Source organism: Choloepus didactylus, chromosome 21, assembly GCF_015220235.1.
Source record: "Choloepus didactylus isolate mChoDid1 chromosome 21, mChoDid1.pri, whole genome shotgun sequence".
NCBI classification, from domain to species: Eukaryota; Metazoa; Chordata; class Mammalia; order Pilosa; family Megalonychidae; genus Choloepus; species Choloepus didactylus.
Genome location: NC_051327.1, coordinates 40,959,006 through 40,975,964, shown reverse-complemented (window position 1 = coordinate 40,975,964; position 16,959 = coordinate 40,959,006). Strand labels below are relative to the sequence as shown.

Here is a 16,959-nt window from a genome sequence, read left to right as displayed (position 1 = left end):
AGCCAAAAGTGGCAGGAATGGGGGGTGAAGAGGTGCACATCCTGGCATTGGCAACATCTTCCAGTAAAATCCCAACCTGGAAAAAGAAAAGGTGCTACAAGCCACCTTCTTGACTTCTAATGCAATTGGAGAAAAACCACCTAAATGTGGAACTTACCACAACCACAAATACAGAATCCCACAATTCATCTGACCCCACAAAATAGCCCACGGATCCATCCACTTTGGCCAGACACTCTCCCCAGTGTCCCCATTGGCCATGCTCAACCTTCTCCACCCTCTTAAACAGTCTCTGCAGCTGTCACTACCCACTCACCACCCTCCCCCCCCAATCTCACTCAGCAGGCATCTTGTGTCCTGCTTCAAGAAAATTCAGGTTATCACACCTGACCCCACTCAACACTGTGTCTCTGTCTCCTACAACCATAAAAACATCCATTTCCATCCTCCCTTCAACCTCTGATGAGGCATTCTTCCTTCCTTTCAAAAGCAGTTCCTCTATCCCTCTTCTGAACCCTCTGTCCCAACCTGTGTCCTGTGGCTAAAAGTTCCCTGCTAAGGCCACCTCACAGCCAAGCCCACTGGACATTTTTCACTCCTTTTGTCAACTGTAATTGTTTGTGTTTCCTCTGAGAACTCTGCATTTCCCTGAGTCCCACATGACACTATTTTCTTGATTCTCCTCTACCTAGTTGGACGTACTTGCTCTACTCTTCTGGGATCCTCCTCCTAAAAATGTTGATAAGACTCCTTGTTCTTGTTACCCCAAGAGACATCAAATTCTTTCATGGTTTTAAGCACCGTTCACATGCTGGTGAATTCCAAATCTGTTATCCCCAGCCCTGACTATTCCCCTGGACTTCAGCTCCATCTACCCAAATGCCTGCTGGACCACTCTGTTTAAGTTGAAATGCCTGAGCATCTCAAGTCAGCAGGTCCAAATCTGAACTTGCCAATTCCCCTAAATCTCCTCCTCCTTATTGTGTCACCTATCTTCTAGTCAATGGCACTACCACCCTCCAGGTGGCCCAAGCTGGAAACCTGGTTCCTTCCTTTCCGAGTTCCTTCCCTGGTCCATCAGCCTTACTTCCAATAATCACCCAGTCCTGCTAATGGGTCTCCCTGCTTTTATTCTTGTCCCCTTTAAATCTGTTATCTCCCCTGCAACAGGGTCACCTCTCAGCATCATTCTTCTCCTCCCGGCACTCTGTGCTCCCTGCTCACAGCTCCCCCACCACCTACAGCTTCTCCTCTGCACACCCTAAGCTCCAGCCAATCTGTGCTGCTCTGAGCTCTTCCCCATCTCCAAGCCTTTGCACATGCTATGCCCTCTGCCTGGATCTCTCTACATCCAGTCTCTTTCTATTTATCATTTAGGTCCACCTCTTCCAGGAAGCCTTTCCTGACTCTTACCCCTCCTCTGTGCTCCTATGCCACTCGGGGCTCATTCCAGTCACACCCAATAATCTGCTAATTTGTGTCTCCTGAAATCTGTAAGATCTTTATGAACAGGGATCTATCTTTGTGGTACTAACCAGCACCTGGCTTTAGGACTGAAGCTTACTAATTACTCCTTGAGTGAACAAAATGGTCAAACTCACAATATGCACACCCCAGGCCCTCTCCAGTGAGCAATGCCTCAAACTCATGGCTGCCCTAGTCTCAGTTAACCTTTGGTGGAAGGAAGCAAGATCCTGCCACAGGGCCTTGGCACTTGCCACTCCCCCAGCTTGGAATGTTCTTCCTCAGATATCCATCCCCCGATTCACTCCCTTCTCTCAGCCTCTGCTTATATTATATCCTCATTAGCGAGACCTCCTTTGGCCATCCTATATGAAATAGCACCTGCATTACTCTATCTCCCTTTCCTTGATTTCTTTTCCTACAGATCTCGTCACTCCCTGACATATCACATAGTTATTGCTTATGTATATCTCTCTTTTAAATGTAAGCTCCTTGATGGCAAGGCCTCAGTCAGTTTTGATTACTTGCCATTTCTGTGGTTCCTAGAAAAGTGCCTGGCATTGAATATGTGCTCAAAGTATCTGTTGAATATGTTGAGCTGAATAATTAATTGAGAAAATAGAAGAAGAAAGGAGAGAGGAGGGGAGGGGAGGGAGGGGAGGAGAGGAAAGAATGGTGAGACTCAAGCATTAACTCTGATATGCTTTCTTTTCCCTTGCTCTTGTCTTCTACACCTGTTTTTATTTTTCTTGGTCCAGGTTTTTCCATTACGTTCTCTTGTACTCGAGTCAAAGTAGAAATGACTCTGCACATGGTCCAGCCAGGCCCAGCTGGGGTCAGCACCCCCGTCCTCCTACGCAAAGCTCTGATGTAAGGGTAGCAGGCATGCATGTTTACATCACATGCCTGTGTGATAAGAGTGCCTTAAGACACACTGTCCAAGCAGCCCCCATTTGCTGATACACATGTGTGTTTTTCCCTGGGATCAGAAGGCTCCAATAATGAAAGAACCTTGACTTCTTCTGGAAAGCCACGACTGGAGACTAAAGAAGCAGCTGCCATCAGGGCAGACTTTCCCACTGTCATTGGTTTCTTTTTGCCCACTTGGCTATCTGCGTGTCCCTGAGCCCAGTCACTCCATGGCTTCTGGTGGAGTCTCCAGAAAGCCTCCTAGTGGTACCCTTGTTGCAAAGCCTCCCTTCCCAATGATGGAGTCCTGGAAACAGGTCTACATCTTCTGGATTGGGATGCAGAAATGCAATGAAGAGAGGGAGTCCCTAAGATGTGCCAGGTCCCTGACATTGTCTACTTCCACTGCTTATCTCCTCTAAGGACTGAGAGATTCCTGAAGGCAGGGGCTGCCTCTGTCTTACTAACCAGTGTTTCCTATAATAGTGTTGGCACACAGCTGGTACTCAGTAAATATCCCTTGAATGAATGAGTGACTGAATGGAACTTAGAGACATCATGTATCTTGTTGAAGGTCACATAGCAAAACCAGAGTTCAGCTAGACTCTCTGAACAGACTGTGAACTCCATGAGGACAGGGATAGGGTCTGGTTTTTCTTGACATGGGACCCCAGCACCTCAGACAATATCTACACATCCTAGGTGCTCACTAAATACTTGCTGAATGAATGAATGACTTCAAAGACTGGGCTTTTGAAAGTGATGATTATTTTGCCGCACTCTTGAAGGAGTCAGGGGCCTCATGTACAGACACATTGCAAGTCCCATTTGGAGAGAAGGCAGCATTTAAAAGATACAGACTGTTTATCTGAGAGCAAGGTTGAAGGGGAGAAAATAGGAGCAAGCTGGTTGAAGCGTGAGCCCCTTTTCCTGTGGCTGGAGCACTAGCTTGCGTTACCCTCCACCCACCCCCCACATCCAGCCAGAAGTGAGCTGAGAGCCACAGACCCCAGGTTTCCTGCTGCTGGATCACTGAGGCATCAGGATCAAGGTGGCCAACAGAAGGTGAAGGAGCCAGGCCTGCAGGAGCCCTGAAAGGAAAGCAATGACTGAGTCGCTGCTAGCACAAATGTGCCTTTATGCAAATTTTTTAAAAAGAGGACTCTCTAGATTGCTTCATTGGGAAAAACCACACTCTTTGGGTAACCAAATAGAAAAAGGTGCCCACTCTAGGTGGAAAATGGAAAAAGGTGCCCTCCCAGGTGGGCCAATTAGGAAAAGGCAGCCTTTCCACTGGCCCAAGGCATGGTAGCCCTCAACAGGGCGCTCTTGTGCAGTACCCAACCTACCCAACCATACTTGGCAACCCTAGGAGATGTTCACAGAGGGCAAACCTCTCAGGAACACCCTGGCTCTCAAGCTCTGAGCTTACCTGTGCTGGGCCAAGTTAGCTCAGGCCGAACACCAGGTCGGTGAATGCCCTCCATGGATCTGGTGCCAGGAGCCAAGCCAGGCAACAGCAGCATGGCTCACTTTTCATCCCAATTTCCAGACAACTGAGTGGCCATAAAAATTAAGGGCCACCAAAATGCCACCAGTCCCTGAAATTTGTGGCCAGAGGAGGAAAGGAGCAGAGAAACAGGGTCCCTGCTTGGCTGCTGTGTTCATCTCAGCACTAAGCATGGGAGGCACTCGATACCTGTGTGTTACCTGTTGGATGAATCCTGGAAAAGGCATTGGTGACAAGTCACAACATTTCAGCAGGTGCCCAAGATGTAGGTGTGGAGCGTGTGAGTGCCCATTTGTGCCCAGGTTTGCAACAACTGAGTGTATGTCTGTACCTGCAAATATACATGTGAGCCAATGCAGATATCTGTGCATCTGCTTGTGCAAATACTTATGTATGTGTGAGACCTTGTGTGTGTGCAAACGTGCCTGGATGATCCACAGTCTTGTGTGCCTATGTCCTCAGGCACAGGTACACTATTCTGAGACAGCACAGGCATTAAGTGCATATGCACGGCCCCAGGGCCAGGTGTTTTCACAGATACTCTTCAGAGCTCAGACCCAACAGGACCTCCAGCATGCCTGGGAGGCCACAGATGGAAGCCCCAGAGGAGGTTTCTAGAGCAGATCCCTCTGCAGAGAGAAACTGAACTTACCCAAGCGGCTGGTAGCAGCCATGGACACGATGCCCTGGACATCTGTGAGCAGAAACAGAGAGATCAGTGCAAGGAGAAGTGGAAGGAGAAGGCATGAGGTTGGCGAGGGGGCCCTGGGAGAGCCCTGTTCATCTTTCTTCACCTTGCAGCCAGAGCGATCATTTCGAAACCCACGCCTGACCATGTCACCCCCCTGCTTCAGGCCCTACAGGGGTTCCCTGTTGCTTGCAGGGAAAAGGACCCAGACCTCAATGGGAATGACAAGGCCCCACGTGCTCCAGGACCCCCTGCGTCAGCTCACTCCACATGGCTCTCCGCCTCCTTCCAGCCTCCCTGGCCTTCTAATAGGCTCCAACCCTACGAGCCACTCCCCCATTCCCTCCTTCCCTGATCTCTCTTAGTTAATTCCTCCTCAATTTCCAAATCTCTGCTCCAGTTTAATTCCCTCAGCAGTCCTTCCTGATCTGCTAGGCTGGGTCTGGTTCCCTGTTGTAAAATCTCCGAGCTCCTAATCTGTTTTGTTCATGGCACTTATCATAGTTGTGGTTACACATGGACAAGTGGTATTACTTGAACAATGTCTTCCCCACTGGCTCATAAGCAGGGTCTGTGCTTGTTTCTGTTCATCGCAGGATTCCCCAACCTCTGTCCCAGGGCCTGGCACACTGCAGGCAATAAAAACCTTATGTGTGCAATGAATGAATGAGCGGATGATGGGAAGCTGACCAAAGGAAAGCAGCGTCTGTTTCATCTTGCCTCATAGGATCCACTTGCTCCCAGTTATTCCGATCGCAGTAAGACCCCAGTAAGATCCCAAAGTGCAGACTCTGTTATACACCCTTCTCTCCAGAGACTATTCCCTGCCAGGAATGTGAGGGCAGAGAGGGTTTCTCTCACCTTTCCGTGTGATGGGACCCAGGTTCAGGACACGGGTTTGGTCTATGACGCCCCCACTGCGGAATCTGGTCCCAGAGCAAGTCTGCAGGGAGAGGGTGACCGAGAAAACCTCCCGTGAGGGAGACTGAATGTGGGCTGCTGTGGGGAGTGGGGTGCATGCCCCAGAAGAGCAGGCTTCTGTCCCCAGTCTGGGACTTAAGGATGGGACAGGAGGAATGGGAGATGGGTTAGGGGCTCTGGATATCTGGGTTCACAGCCCAGCTCTACCGTTCGCTAGAGGAATGATCTCAGGCAAGTCACTTAACCTCTCTGAGTCTGTCTCCCCACGTAGAAGACCGGGCCAGTAAAACTGTCAGCTACTGTTATTCTAACACACGCTTGCAGATAAGCCAAAGCGTTTACCAGCCCGCAGTGCTGCATTGCTGCTACTTGATTTCCCACAGTCTCCAGCTTGGCCACACCCACCCCATCTTACTGCTCATTCTGTACCCTACACTGAAAGAGGGAAATGCAACAGAAATGTGTGTTTTCTTCTAGACCCGGTAGCTCCCGTGTCTTTCAGGCCAGTGGTTATGGAACACGGGTGGGGGGACGTGAAGGCGAGGAGGCCGAGACGAGAGCCAACTCACCGGCTTGCACTTCTCTTCCACAGCGTCACAGAGATACACTTCACAGTGCAGGTAGACCAGGTCGTGGTTTCCAGCAAATCGGAACATCTGGACGGAAAATCGGCCCTGAGGGGACTCCCCGTTCTCCACCACCTGGATGGTCGAGTCCTCAGTGCGCGGACATCTGGGAGGGCCATGGCATGCAATTTGGTTGGTTAAGCCAAGACTCTGGGGCCAGATTTCCTGGGTTCAAATCTCACCCCACCACCTATTAGCCGTGTGACTTTGGACAATTTACTTAATTTCTCTGTGACTCAGTTTCCCCATCTGTACAAAGGGGCTAATAATTGTAACCCACCTCACTAGATTTTTGTGAGGATTAATTTGGCAAAGTGCTTAGAACAGTGCGCAGTACACAGTGGGTGCAATATATACACAACGCTAAAGTAATAATATCAGCGCGCGGTTGAAACTATCCAAAAAATCAACACTTTCTGATGTCCCAGGAAACGGGCTGCAGGAATCATTAGCTACCATTTATTGGATATTATCTATGATGCTCTTGGTGCTAATTTTAACAACAGACATTTCTGAGTACTGAGGGCCACTGGCCAAACTGGAGTGTCCACGCATGTGACCGATCTGCACACACACACAATTGCACCCAAGCACACTGGTGAATTTCCACTCAGAGTCACACCTGCAGAGACTCACATATGTGTTGGGCTGGATAAGGGTGCACGGGTGCCCTGGGCAGACAAATTAGACACCTCTTCTGCTATTTCACACCTTTTGCTCAAATTTTATTTAGAAGGGAGCCTGACATGTAGAGAAGAACTGATATACGGACTTCTGGGGGTAGCATTTACTCTCTGTGTTTCCCACAATTCAGATCTGGCCCCAAAAGTGCACTCTTGACTTGGCAAAATCAAAGCCCTGAGGTTAAGTGGATCCACCTCCTGAAAGTCCGAGCGGCCACCCTTGCTGATCACCCAGCATGGCCCTTGGTGGTCCCACACACTCAACCCAACAGGGCGTCCAGGGTCCCCTCCAGTCACTCCCCCACACCCACCGTCCTGTGACTTCTGGGCACCTGTCCCAGACCAGCAGTTCTCAACCCATCTCTCACACACCCAGCCAGAAACACACAAGCACACCCAGGATTTCTTCCTGCTTATTTCTACTTTAAAAACTTGCCACATTTCCCACAATGTATGTGCAGTCCTTCCATACTCAGAAAAAGAAAGTTTAAAAAAAAAATCCCTGCATAGTAGGCAGTATTTACCCTCAATTTACAAATGAGAAAATTAATATCCTGGGAAATGAGGAAACTTGAATCTCAGAACGAAGAAATGGCAAAGCCAAGGTTTGAACTCAAACCTCTGTGATGCCACACTCAAGGTCATGCCAAGGTTTCCCAAATTTCACTTCTTTATTGCCTCAGCTAGAAAGCACGTTCATGAATGCTTTCTTATTCAGCCAACACCTGTATTACTATTTGTCTTTAAAGCCATTTAGATTTTTGCTGCATGCATTTACTTTTAGAAAATCTTTAGATCCTGACCACAAATGGCAAATAGTCTCACTTGCCATTAATAAAGCACGACCACGGAAATAAACACAAGGTAAATCAAAGAGGGCTATTAAATTTTAGTTAGACACTGTTGGCTGAAAAAGGCACTCAGGCAGACTTCTTTCTTTTCATTACAAAGGGAGATTAACAAATAATAGGGAGGTCAGGTTATAGCCAAGTGAGACTTTCCCTTTGATGTATCCAGGTAGATTCAAAGAGAACTGAGATGGAAATAAGTCACCATCCCCCAGGGATGCTTTCCCTGACTTTGCTAATACAATTGCAAATGCTCCTCTCCTTCCCCTGCTTAGTTTTTCTACAGCATCTTTGAATCAATAACGCATTTTACTTTTGTTGAATTGTCGATCTTCCCCCTTAGAATACAAGCTGTGTGAGGACAGAGATTTTTGTCTCATCTGTTCATTGCAGTATCCACAGAGCCTGCACAAAAATATGTGCTCAGTTCGTGAGAAAGTGAACTAGCAGTTACCTATCACCTCTACACCTGTGGCCTCGCTGTTCCAATTGGCCCTGGGCTAACCGAGCCTGCCCTTACTCTCCCAGCCCTGGGTTTGCCCTTAGACAAGGTTTCTTAACCTTTTCGCAGACAAGGACCCACCTGGTTATCTGGGGAAGCCTGCAACCATCTTCAAAATAATGCTTTTAAATGCAGAAAATAAAATGCCCAAGAATTATAAAGGAAAGGAATTCAATAGAAAGAGTTCTCAAAATATTTAAACATTTGATATATGTGCTTCTTTATGAATGCATGAACTACTAAGGGCTCGTGGAAATTCTGATCACTATAGTAATTCAGGAGTAATGGTGGCCATAAATGCTACCACATGTTCTGCAGCTTGTTGTCTATCTTGGTAATGGAGGCAAATGCTAAATTTCAGTTAGAGGTTAAAGAATAGAGAGGTGTACATTTTCCCCGTCCGAGTCCAGAGACACCCAGGAGCCCCCAGGTAAGAACCTTTGCCTTACCTGTCCTGGATGATGAAGTACTTGATGGGGTCTGTGGCGTTGCTGCTGGGTGTGGCATAGCAGTTGGTCATCAGCAGGACAAAGCGGGACAGATCGCCCCCATCCAGCATGGTGCCCACGTAGAGAAAGGCCTCGGTGGACAACGTCACGGTGGAGCCTTGGTAGGGCTGCGTGTAGGCGGGGCTCTGGAAGAGGGCCATCCGCACGGTGAACGTGCCCGTCCCTCCCACGCTGATGTTCAGGGCACTGCGGGGGACAGGGGCTGTGAGAGGACCATGGCTGCACAACCTCAATACCTGGACCGCCCTTTGGGGTCAGCCTTCCTGGGAAGTCCCTGGCCGTTATGTGCTTTGTCTGTTTGTTTGTTTGTTTTCATCCAGCAGTAGGACTGGAACGCACCAACCATGGCTTTGCAAACTGCACTGAGTGCTCCCCTGGAGATCTTATTGAAATGCAGGTTCTGATTGGGTAGGTCTGGAGTGGGGGCCCAAGATTCTGCATTGCTAACAAACTCCTGGGTGACGTCAATGCTGCTGGACCATAGACCACACTTTGAATAGCCAAGGACCTAAACCAAGCCCACTTGATACCACTCTCAATTTTGGTCTCAACCTAGAATAAGTTGAACGGCATGGGCTGTGAGTCCTACAGACTCAAGTCTGAGTCTCGGTTCCACCATGATGTACTAACATCTACATCAGAAGCTTGGGGTGTTTTAATGGTTACTATTAACTGGTGTAGACTTCACTGGATGATCCCACAAGGGACATGTAAGACTGATGCCCCAGGAAATAAGGCTTGTGAGAAATACTCTGTAAGGTGGATGTCCACAGTGAACCGAGGTGAGAACCAGGTTCTCGGTTTGGACTCAGGATTGGAGTGGGGGCAAGACTTCCAACCCATACCAGAGAGAGAGGCGCACAAAGATGGATGGTACCCCAGAGCCTACCACCTAAGACATAGCCACGGGGCGTGAAAACGCTGCTTTGCCTTTGCCTAGCCAAAGGCAGGCAATGAGCAAGCTTCTCCCACATCAGCCACGCACACTCCTCAGCTCCCAGCACTCTTCCTCGAGTCTTGCTGACCCAGAGATCTTGTAACCTTGGCCAAGCTTTAAACTGAAGGTCACAGAGGAATGGGGGCTCTGAGTCCGATGGCCTGGGTTCAAATCTCAGCTCTGCCACTTACTAGACCCCACAACCTTGGGCACATTACTCAACCTTCTTTGAGCCTCAGTGTGCACAAAGGTATAATGGAAATAATAACAATAATAATAGCTACACCTGCTACAGCTGCTGTAAGGTTTTAATGAGATGGTCCATGTAAAGTGCTAAGCACAGTGCCTGGCATAGAATAAACTCTCAATAAATGGTAGTCATTACTTCAGCTATTGTTTTTTTCCAGCATCAGCACCATTGGCCTGTGATCCATCTCCTTCAGAGATTTCCAATTTTATTTAGCAATAGAACCCTTTTTTATATAATAAAACCTTATGTGGCATGCAATATGAGTGGAATTGTTCTGCTTCACTCCTGCAGGAACTCCAAGGCACCTCCCTGCAGGTCCTCAGACTCCAAGGAGCATAATTTGGAAACTCCTCTTCTAATCTAACTCCCCCAATTTACAGAGAAGGAAACCAGGGTCCGAACATTGGCCACAGTTTGCCCAAAGTCCCATAATAGGGCTGTACTGAGCCCTTCCTCTTCCCCAAGTCCAAATCCCACCTCACCCCCAGCCCCTCTGGTAAGCCAGAGACACTAATATTTGATTCACATCTGCCGTGCTTCTAAGAAAGACAGGGCAGTATTGCTAAGCCCATGTCAAAGATGAGAAGACTGACACCCAGAGAGGGGCTATCAGCTTCCCAGAGCCATCTGGTTAGTAGGTGACAGAGCCCAGATTTGAATCTGGGTTCTGGAATTCCTAGCTGGGCCCCTCCACTGGGCAACACCATCTCCCTATGGGTGGCAGTGGACAGGAGAGCTCAGGGTCTCCTGGTTAAGGGGCTGGGGGGTGGAGCCTGCCAGGGGCGCTGGGGACCCTCTATGGCCACACCTGACCACCGGCTGCAGGGCGGTCTTCAGGCTGACTTTCATGTCCAGGGCATAGGAGCAGGCAAAGTTGATCTTGATGTTGATGTCACGGATGATGATATCCTTTGCCAAGTAGAGGGTGTTGCTGTACGTGGCATGGGTTTCATTCCTCTGTGTTGGGGGGTGTGGAGAAAGGAGCATGAGAGGCTGAGTAGGACAGCAAAGCCAAAGGGGTTGGCTCTGACCACTTGAAAGCTGCCCTCCCAGTCCCTGTGATAAAAAGTTATGACAGCAGCAACCATTTACAAGCCAGTGCCCTGTGCCAGGCTTTGAGCAAAACGCTCCTTCCATCACCCCATGATTCCTCTCCGGGAGACTGAAGAAACTAAAAGCCCTGAGCTGAATCCTCTATTAATGGGATTTCGGGCACCATACTGAGCAAATGAGGCTCCATTCCTCTCCTGCTTTGGTTTTCTTTCCTTTCACTCCTCGAGGACGTCTCTGTAGGCAAAGTCCTGGTTCTCTGAATGCCAGTGATGCCAACCCTGCTTCTCAGGACATCCCAGGACCACTGGAGAGAAATGGACCTGCTCCTGGACCCAGCTCTGATATCTACTGGCTTGGAAAATTCACTGTCCTCTCTGAGCCCTACTTTCCCCACCTGTCAAAGGGAACTATCCCCCATGGGTCGACTTCTTTATTGGAAGCTAGCAGTTATTGGGCACTTACTATGTACCAGGCACTGTCTGAATCACCCCACACATAGTAAGTCACATAATCCTCTCAATAACCCTAAGAAGCAGGTACTATTACCCCATTTTTAAGGTGAGGAAACTGAGGCACAGCCAGGCTAAACAACCCACCCAAGCTCATACAACTAGTAATTGGAGGAGCTGGGGCTTGAGCCAGGCAGTGCCCTGGGTCTGTCCAGGATGTACCGTCATCACAGTCCCACAGGGGCCATCCTGGGCTGGGGTCACCACAGACACCCAGTTCTGGTTGCTCCGCTCATCGAAGCCTGAGCACCGGCTGTCCTGCAGGTACATGAAGACCTTCTCGAAGCCCAGGATCTCCAGCTGGCACCTGCTCAGGGATGCCTTGATGACATTGGCCCCACACTCCAGCCTGGGCTCCAGGAGGGAGAGATCTGAAATGGTCAAGGAAGATGGGATCGGGGCGGGTGAGCTTGTACCTACAGCTTAGGGGCCCAGCACATCCCCAGCTGGCCTGACTGGCCACCAGTTGGGGGCACTCAGAGTCGCCTCAGTTCTCAGATCATGCTGAGCCAATGATGGAAACGCAAGATTGGCTTCAGAGCATCCTCTGGGTGGAATCTGGGGGCAGCCTTTAATCCAGTCCCTCGTCCCCTATGTGTGGGTTGTACACAAAATGCAGGATGATCTGGGGGTCATCATTCACTGTCCCAGCTTTAAATAACATTGAATCCCAGTTAAAAAATTAGAAAGTTAATTGCAATTTCTTTCCATCCCTTTTACGCTAAGGAGAGATCCCTGCTTGCCAAGCTGCTATCTTTAACATCCGGTGCTTGCTAATTTTCCTTTTAACAAACAGAGAGCAGGTTTCAGGCTTAGAGTCAGGGCAGGCGACAGCATTCAGCTAGAACTGCTTTCTTAAATAATTTTGTAACTGAGGTATTGCACAGCTGCATTTTCTTTTCACCGCATTCATTTTTACAGTTACCATCTATCTAAGGGAAGCGTTACTTGCCACTGACAGATATGATAGTGACCGTAAACATTCCAAATGTACTTAAAAGAAGGAGTCAATCGATTTGAAATAAAAAAAAGGAAATAATAATGAAATAAATAATAAAAACAGCATAGGTAGTACTTGGTTAAAGCAAAACTTGTAAAATTGGCCCCTGGATGTGACTAAGATCAGGACTGGAGTTTGAGAAATACCAGCCTGTGTCAACCATTTTGCAGATGGGGAAACTGAGGCTCTCAGAGGGCCAGGGCTGGGCCCAGGAGCTGGCAGAGTGCCAGCTGGTTGTGTGTTCTGGTGCCTGGGAATATGGCTAACAGGGGGCCATGGCTGAACCTGCTGTGGTGTGGGGGCCTCAGAAAGAAGGCTGGGGGTGAGGGGGTCCCTGAAACTCTGGGAGCTCTGGGGTCAACTAAGAGGAGACTTAGGAAGCCCCAGAGAGCTTCTTGCTGGTTTTAATGGGTTCTGTTGGGTATTTCCTTTTCATACAGATTGGATAATGTGTCCCCAGGGCTCACACTCACAGCCCATCCCCCAACCCCCCAATCCCCCCACCCCCCCCAGGAACGTGTCCCTCCCCCAAGCCCTGGCAGGCCTCTCACCACCTCCCCACCTCCACTGGCCTCACCCGTGATGTTGAAGTCTTCTTTGCACTGGCAGTACCATCTGCCATTACCCGATTTGCAATCCTCGTCCACACCGCACTCCTCACACGTCCCCTCGACGGAGCTGGGGTCTGCAGAGTCACAAGGACAGAAGGACAGACAAAGATGCGCCCTTGTTCCCCCGCGGTGGCGTGGGGCGACGGGGAGCAGTCCGACTCACCTGTGCAATAGGCCAGATTGCACTCGGGGGGGCGGTGTCAGGTTGTAGACGTAGTATCCCCCGGCACAGGCCTTCACCTGGACGGGCGCGTCCCACAGGCAGCAGTGGCCGCTCCAGTGCGCGCAGGCCGTGCGGCTGACGATGCCCTCCTCGCTCGACGGGTGCGTGCCGTTGAGCCACATGGGCGCCGCCGTGTTGCAGCGCAGGATGGGCACGCAGGCCTCCGCCAGGCGCACGCCGCCCTGGCCCACGAAGCGGTGCCAGCCGCGCAGGCTCGAGTCGCAGGAGTAGCCGGCCCCGTACGCGACGCTGCGCCAGTACTCGTCCAGGGTGCTGTATGCCTCGCACGGGTCGGCGCACACGTGCGTGTCGCCCTCGGGCACGCAGTCCAGCCCCGGGCTGCAGGAGCCTGGGGAACACTCGCAGTGCCACCCGTCCCCCCGGTAGCCCGCAGGGCACACGCACGTGTAGTTGCCCTGGACGTTGACGCAGGCGGCCAGCGCGTGGCAGCGGCTGAGCCCCGGCTCCGCGCACTCGTCCACGTCGGTGCAGCCGAGCCCGGGCGTGAGGCGGAAGCCCTCGTGGCAGAGGCACGCATAGGAGCCTAGCGTGTTCACGCAGCTGCTGTCCGCCAAGCAGTTGTGGGCGCCCGGAGTGGCGCACTCGTCCAGGTCCGCGCAGGTGAGGCCGTCGCCGGTGAAACCCGCCTGACAGGAGCACATCGTGGCAGCCCCGTCCTCCGTGCAGGTGGCATTGATGTGACAGTCAGAGCAGCTTCCTGCAGACAGGAGAGCCCAGCCTCAGAGTGGCGGTGGTGACACCAGTGGCCACCCAGAGACCCTTATCTAGGGGACCCATGTGCTTGAAGACAGTGTCTACCTGACCTCCTCCAAAACAAGCAAACAAAAGTCCCTTGATGGTGCCTAAACTTCCATCATTCCAACTTTCTGTTGAACAATGCCTTCCAGCTATATTCCAACATCCAGAGGAATAATGCACAGAGCTCTTGACACAGTGGTGGGGACTTGGGGTGAACATGCTGCCCCTTCCCACGTGTGCACGTCTTATGCCTTCTACCCAGATCTCCTTCCCTACCAAAGAACCTTAGTGGAGACCCTGCTCAGTGTCCCCTCCCCCCTGAAGACCAACTGAACACACACTGGACTGTTCCTCCCTAGCGATAACAGTGGAAATGAAAATAATGACCTGCCATTTGTTACACACTTGCTAGCTGCCAGGAACAAAGATCTACGCTTTGCAGTCATTATCTCCTTGAATCCTCCACAATGGCCCTGGGGATCATTTTTTTTTATTATTACTATTATCTTGATTTTAAAGATGAGGAACTGAAATTTTGAAGGTTTAGCCACACGCTCAGTTGATGAGCAGCCAAGCCAGGACAGAAGCCCGGGGGCAGGACCAGAGGGTGTGGGCTTTCAACCACAAAACCAGGATGACATTTAGGATGCCCCCAAGGTACTCCAGGGAAAATCTGGAAGCTGGCTGAGGGATGTGTTGGACCTAAAGGCATGACCTCTGAAGGGTGAAAGGGGAGGGATCGGGAGCCACCTGGAGTGTGCTCTAGGAAGCTTCTGGAGGCAGCTTTCCTCCCAAAGGGTGGTCCATGAGCACCATCTGGGAGCTGGTTAGAAATGCAGAATCTCAGACCCCACCCAGACCTACTGAACAAGAATCTGCATTTGGGCAAAATTCCCAGGTGAGTCCAGGGCACATTAAAATCTAAGACACCGATTTAGAATAAAGACTATAAAAACCCTAAATGTGGTAGGGATGGAAACCAGCTCTTCTGCTAATGGCTGCGTTGCTGCCTACACATGCACATGCCTGCACATACACACATGCACACACACATGCATGCGTGAGCTTACTTGTTTCCGAGGTGTCATTGGCTTCAGCTGTGATGAACCCAGAGGTCAACACCACTCCCAGCAGCAGAGAGAAAAGCCACCCCATCCTTTGTCTTCTTTGCAGCGGCTTCTGGTCCAGGAAGTGCTGCCCAAAGACAATGATGCCGGGGGTCCTGTGGAAAGAATGGATGTGATAAATGTGTGTTCTGACTCCCCTCCCAACAGTTGGGAGGAGTGCTTTGGTTGTGCACTGCACAACCCCAGGGTGCACCATTTACGTAGACTACAAAAAATGTGCAATGCTGCAGCCCTGGCTCTGGTGGGGTTTCCCCACTGTTGCCCCATCCTCACCCCACCCCCCACATCCCAGCACTGGCTCCCCAAGTCCCAGCATATGTGGAACAACTGAGTCTCTTATTTGGAGCAGGAAACAGCAAGCTGGGGTGGTGTCCTGGACTCACTGACTTACTGGGGAAGCTCTGGATTTTAAGTCATTTCCTGGCCTCTGGCTGGGGAACTTTCAACTTGCCCAGCTCCATTTATTCATTCAAAAATGTTTATTGAGGAGCTATTATGTGCCAAACATGGCGCTAGGCACCAGGGAGAGCAGTGAACAAGACAGGTAAGATCCCTGCCTCTGCCCAACTCACGTATTGCAAAGAAGCGGCTTGAGATAATCAGCTAGAGAGGCAATTAGCCTTTGCAATGCATTTTAATGCTTCCCGAGTGGTCACTTACTATTTCATTCCATTGGTGAGATAACCCTAGGTGAATGCTACTCTTACGCTAGTTTTTACAGCAGCAAAATAGGATAACACGAAGGTTAAGTATGTGAGATCTGGAGCCTGCACCCAGGATTCAAATCTCTGTTTTACCCTGCAAAGCATCATGACCTTGGACATGGAACTTTAATTCCCTAAGACTCAGTGTCCTCATCTGTGAAATGGGGATCCCTGCTTCCACCCAGCGAGCACTTGCTAGGAGCAAGTCCCTGTGCTCTAAGAACTGGTGCTCTCATACAGTGTTCTTCAAACTTTTTGACCCTGACCTTTAATAAGAAAAATGTTTCATGTCATGACCCGGTGCATTACAAGCACAGCTAGATGCAAACACACACAAGCTTGCATGCAAGCAAAAGAAAGTTTCATGAAATGGTTACTTATCCTTACGATGATGGATTCTCTTTTGTTTCATTATAAGAAATTTCCTCTCTAACCCGCTGATGATTTCCTGGTTGTGAACCCTAGTTTGAAAAACACGTGGTGTTTAATACCTGGCTGCCTATGGTTGCCATGGGGATTAACTAAGGAAACATACACCCAGCAGGGCCCAGCACGTGGCTCTTGTTCATCATTGTATCCCTGGTGCATGGCCCATAGTAGGTGCTGAACAAACATTCATTGAATGAGTGAAAAGACAGCGGTCGCTATTTGGAAAGCTTAGCCTCAGAGAGAAGGACCTGAGTCTTAGGGCACGGGCCCAAGTCTGATCCCACTGTCCACACTCTTCACTTCCACTCCCCTCCCCCAAATAGGATAGGAACCAGTAGAAGACCAGATAAAGGGCTAGGGGGAGAGAGCTGCAGACAGCCTTACCTGAAGCCAGAAGAGTAGAACTAGTCTGCTCCTGGGTACCTGCCTCCTATATATATAAATGTTGCCCCTGTCAGAAATCTCTCCTCCAATTATTCTGTGGTTCTTCCTCTTTGAGTTTGTTTTCTTGGGGGTGGAATATTTTATTTTTCTTGTGACATAGTGTTTTCCCTTTCAAGGCTGTGAGGTAGTGGTGGTTCTGCTTCCTAATAGTTAGAGATGCCAAAGGATTGACATTGGGTTGGGGGGTCACCCCTGTGTCTGGAAATACAAGGCTTCTGTTTTGTACCTTTGGGGAGCAAGAGATTCCATAGTT

At 50.0% G+C, this 16,959-nt stretch overlaps 1 protein-coding gene across 1 annotated transcript; it reads right to left on the bottom strand.

The window, feature by feature from the left end:
* Positions 1-3,113: 3,113 nt before the first annotated feature.
* UMOD (uromodulin) lies at positions 3,114-16,728 on the bottom strand. The gene is given in 12 exon segments (XM_037815192.1): positions 3,114-3,464; positions 4,536-4,577; positions 5,433-5,514; positions 6,062-6,224; positions 8,601-8,846; positions 10,656-10,804; positions 11,572-11,780; positions 12,987-13,094; positions 13,184-13,217; positions 13,219-13,961; positions 15,073-15,224; positions 16,647-16,728. Coding segments are annotated over 11 exon segments (1,923 nt in total). The 5' UTR covers positions 15,158-15,224; positions 16,647-16,728; the 3' UTR covers positions 3,114-3,402.
* Positions 16,729-16,959: the final 231 nt, after the last annotated feature.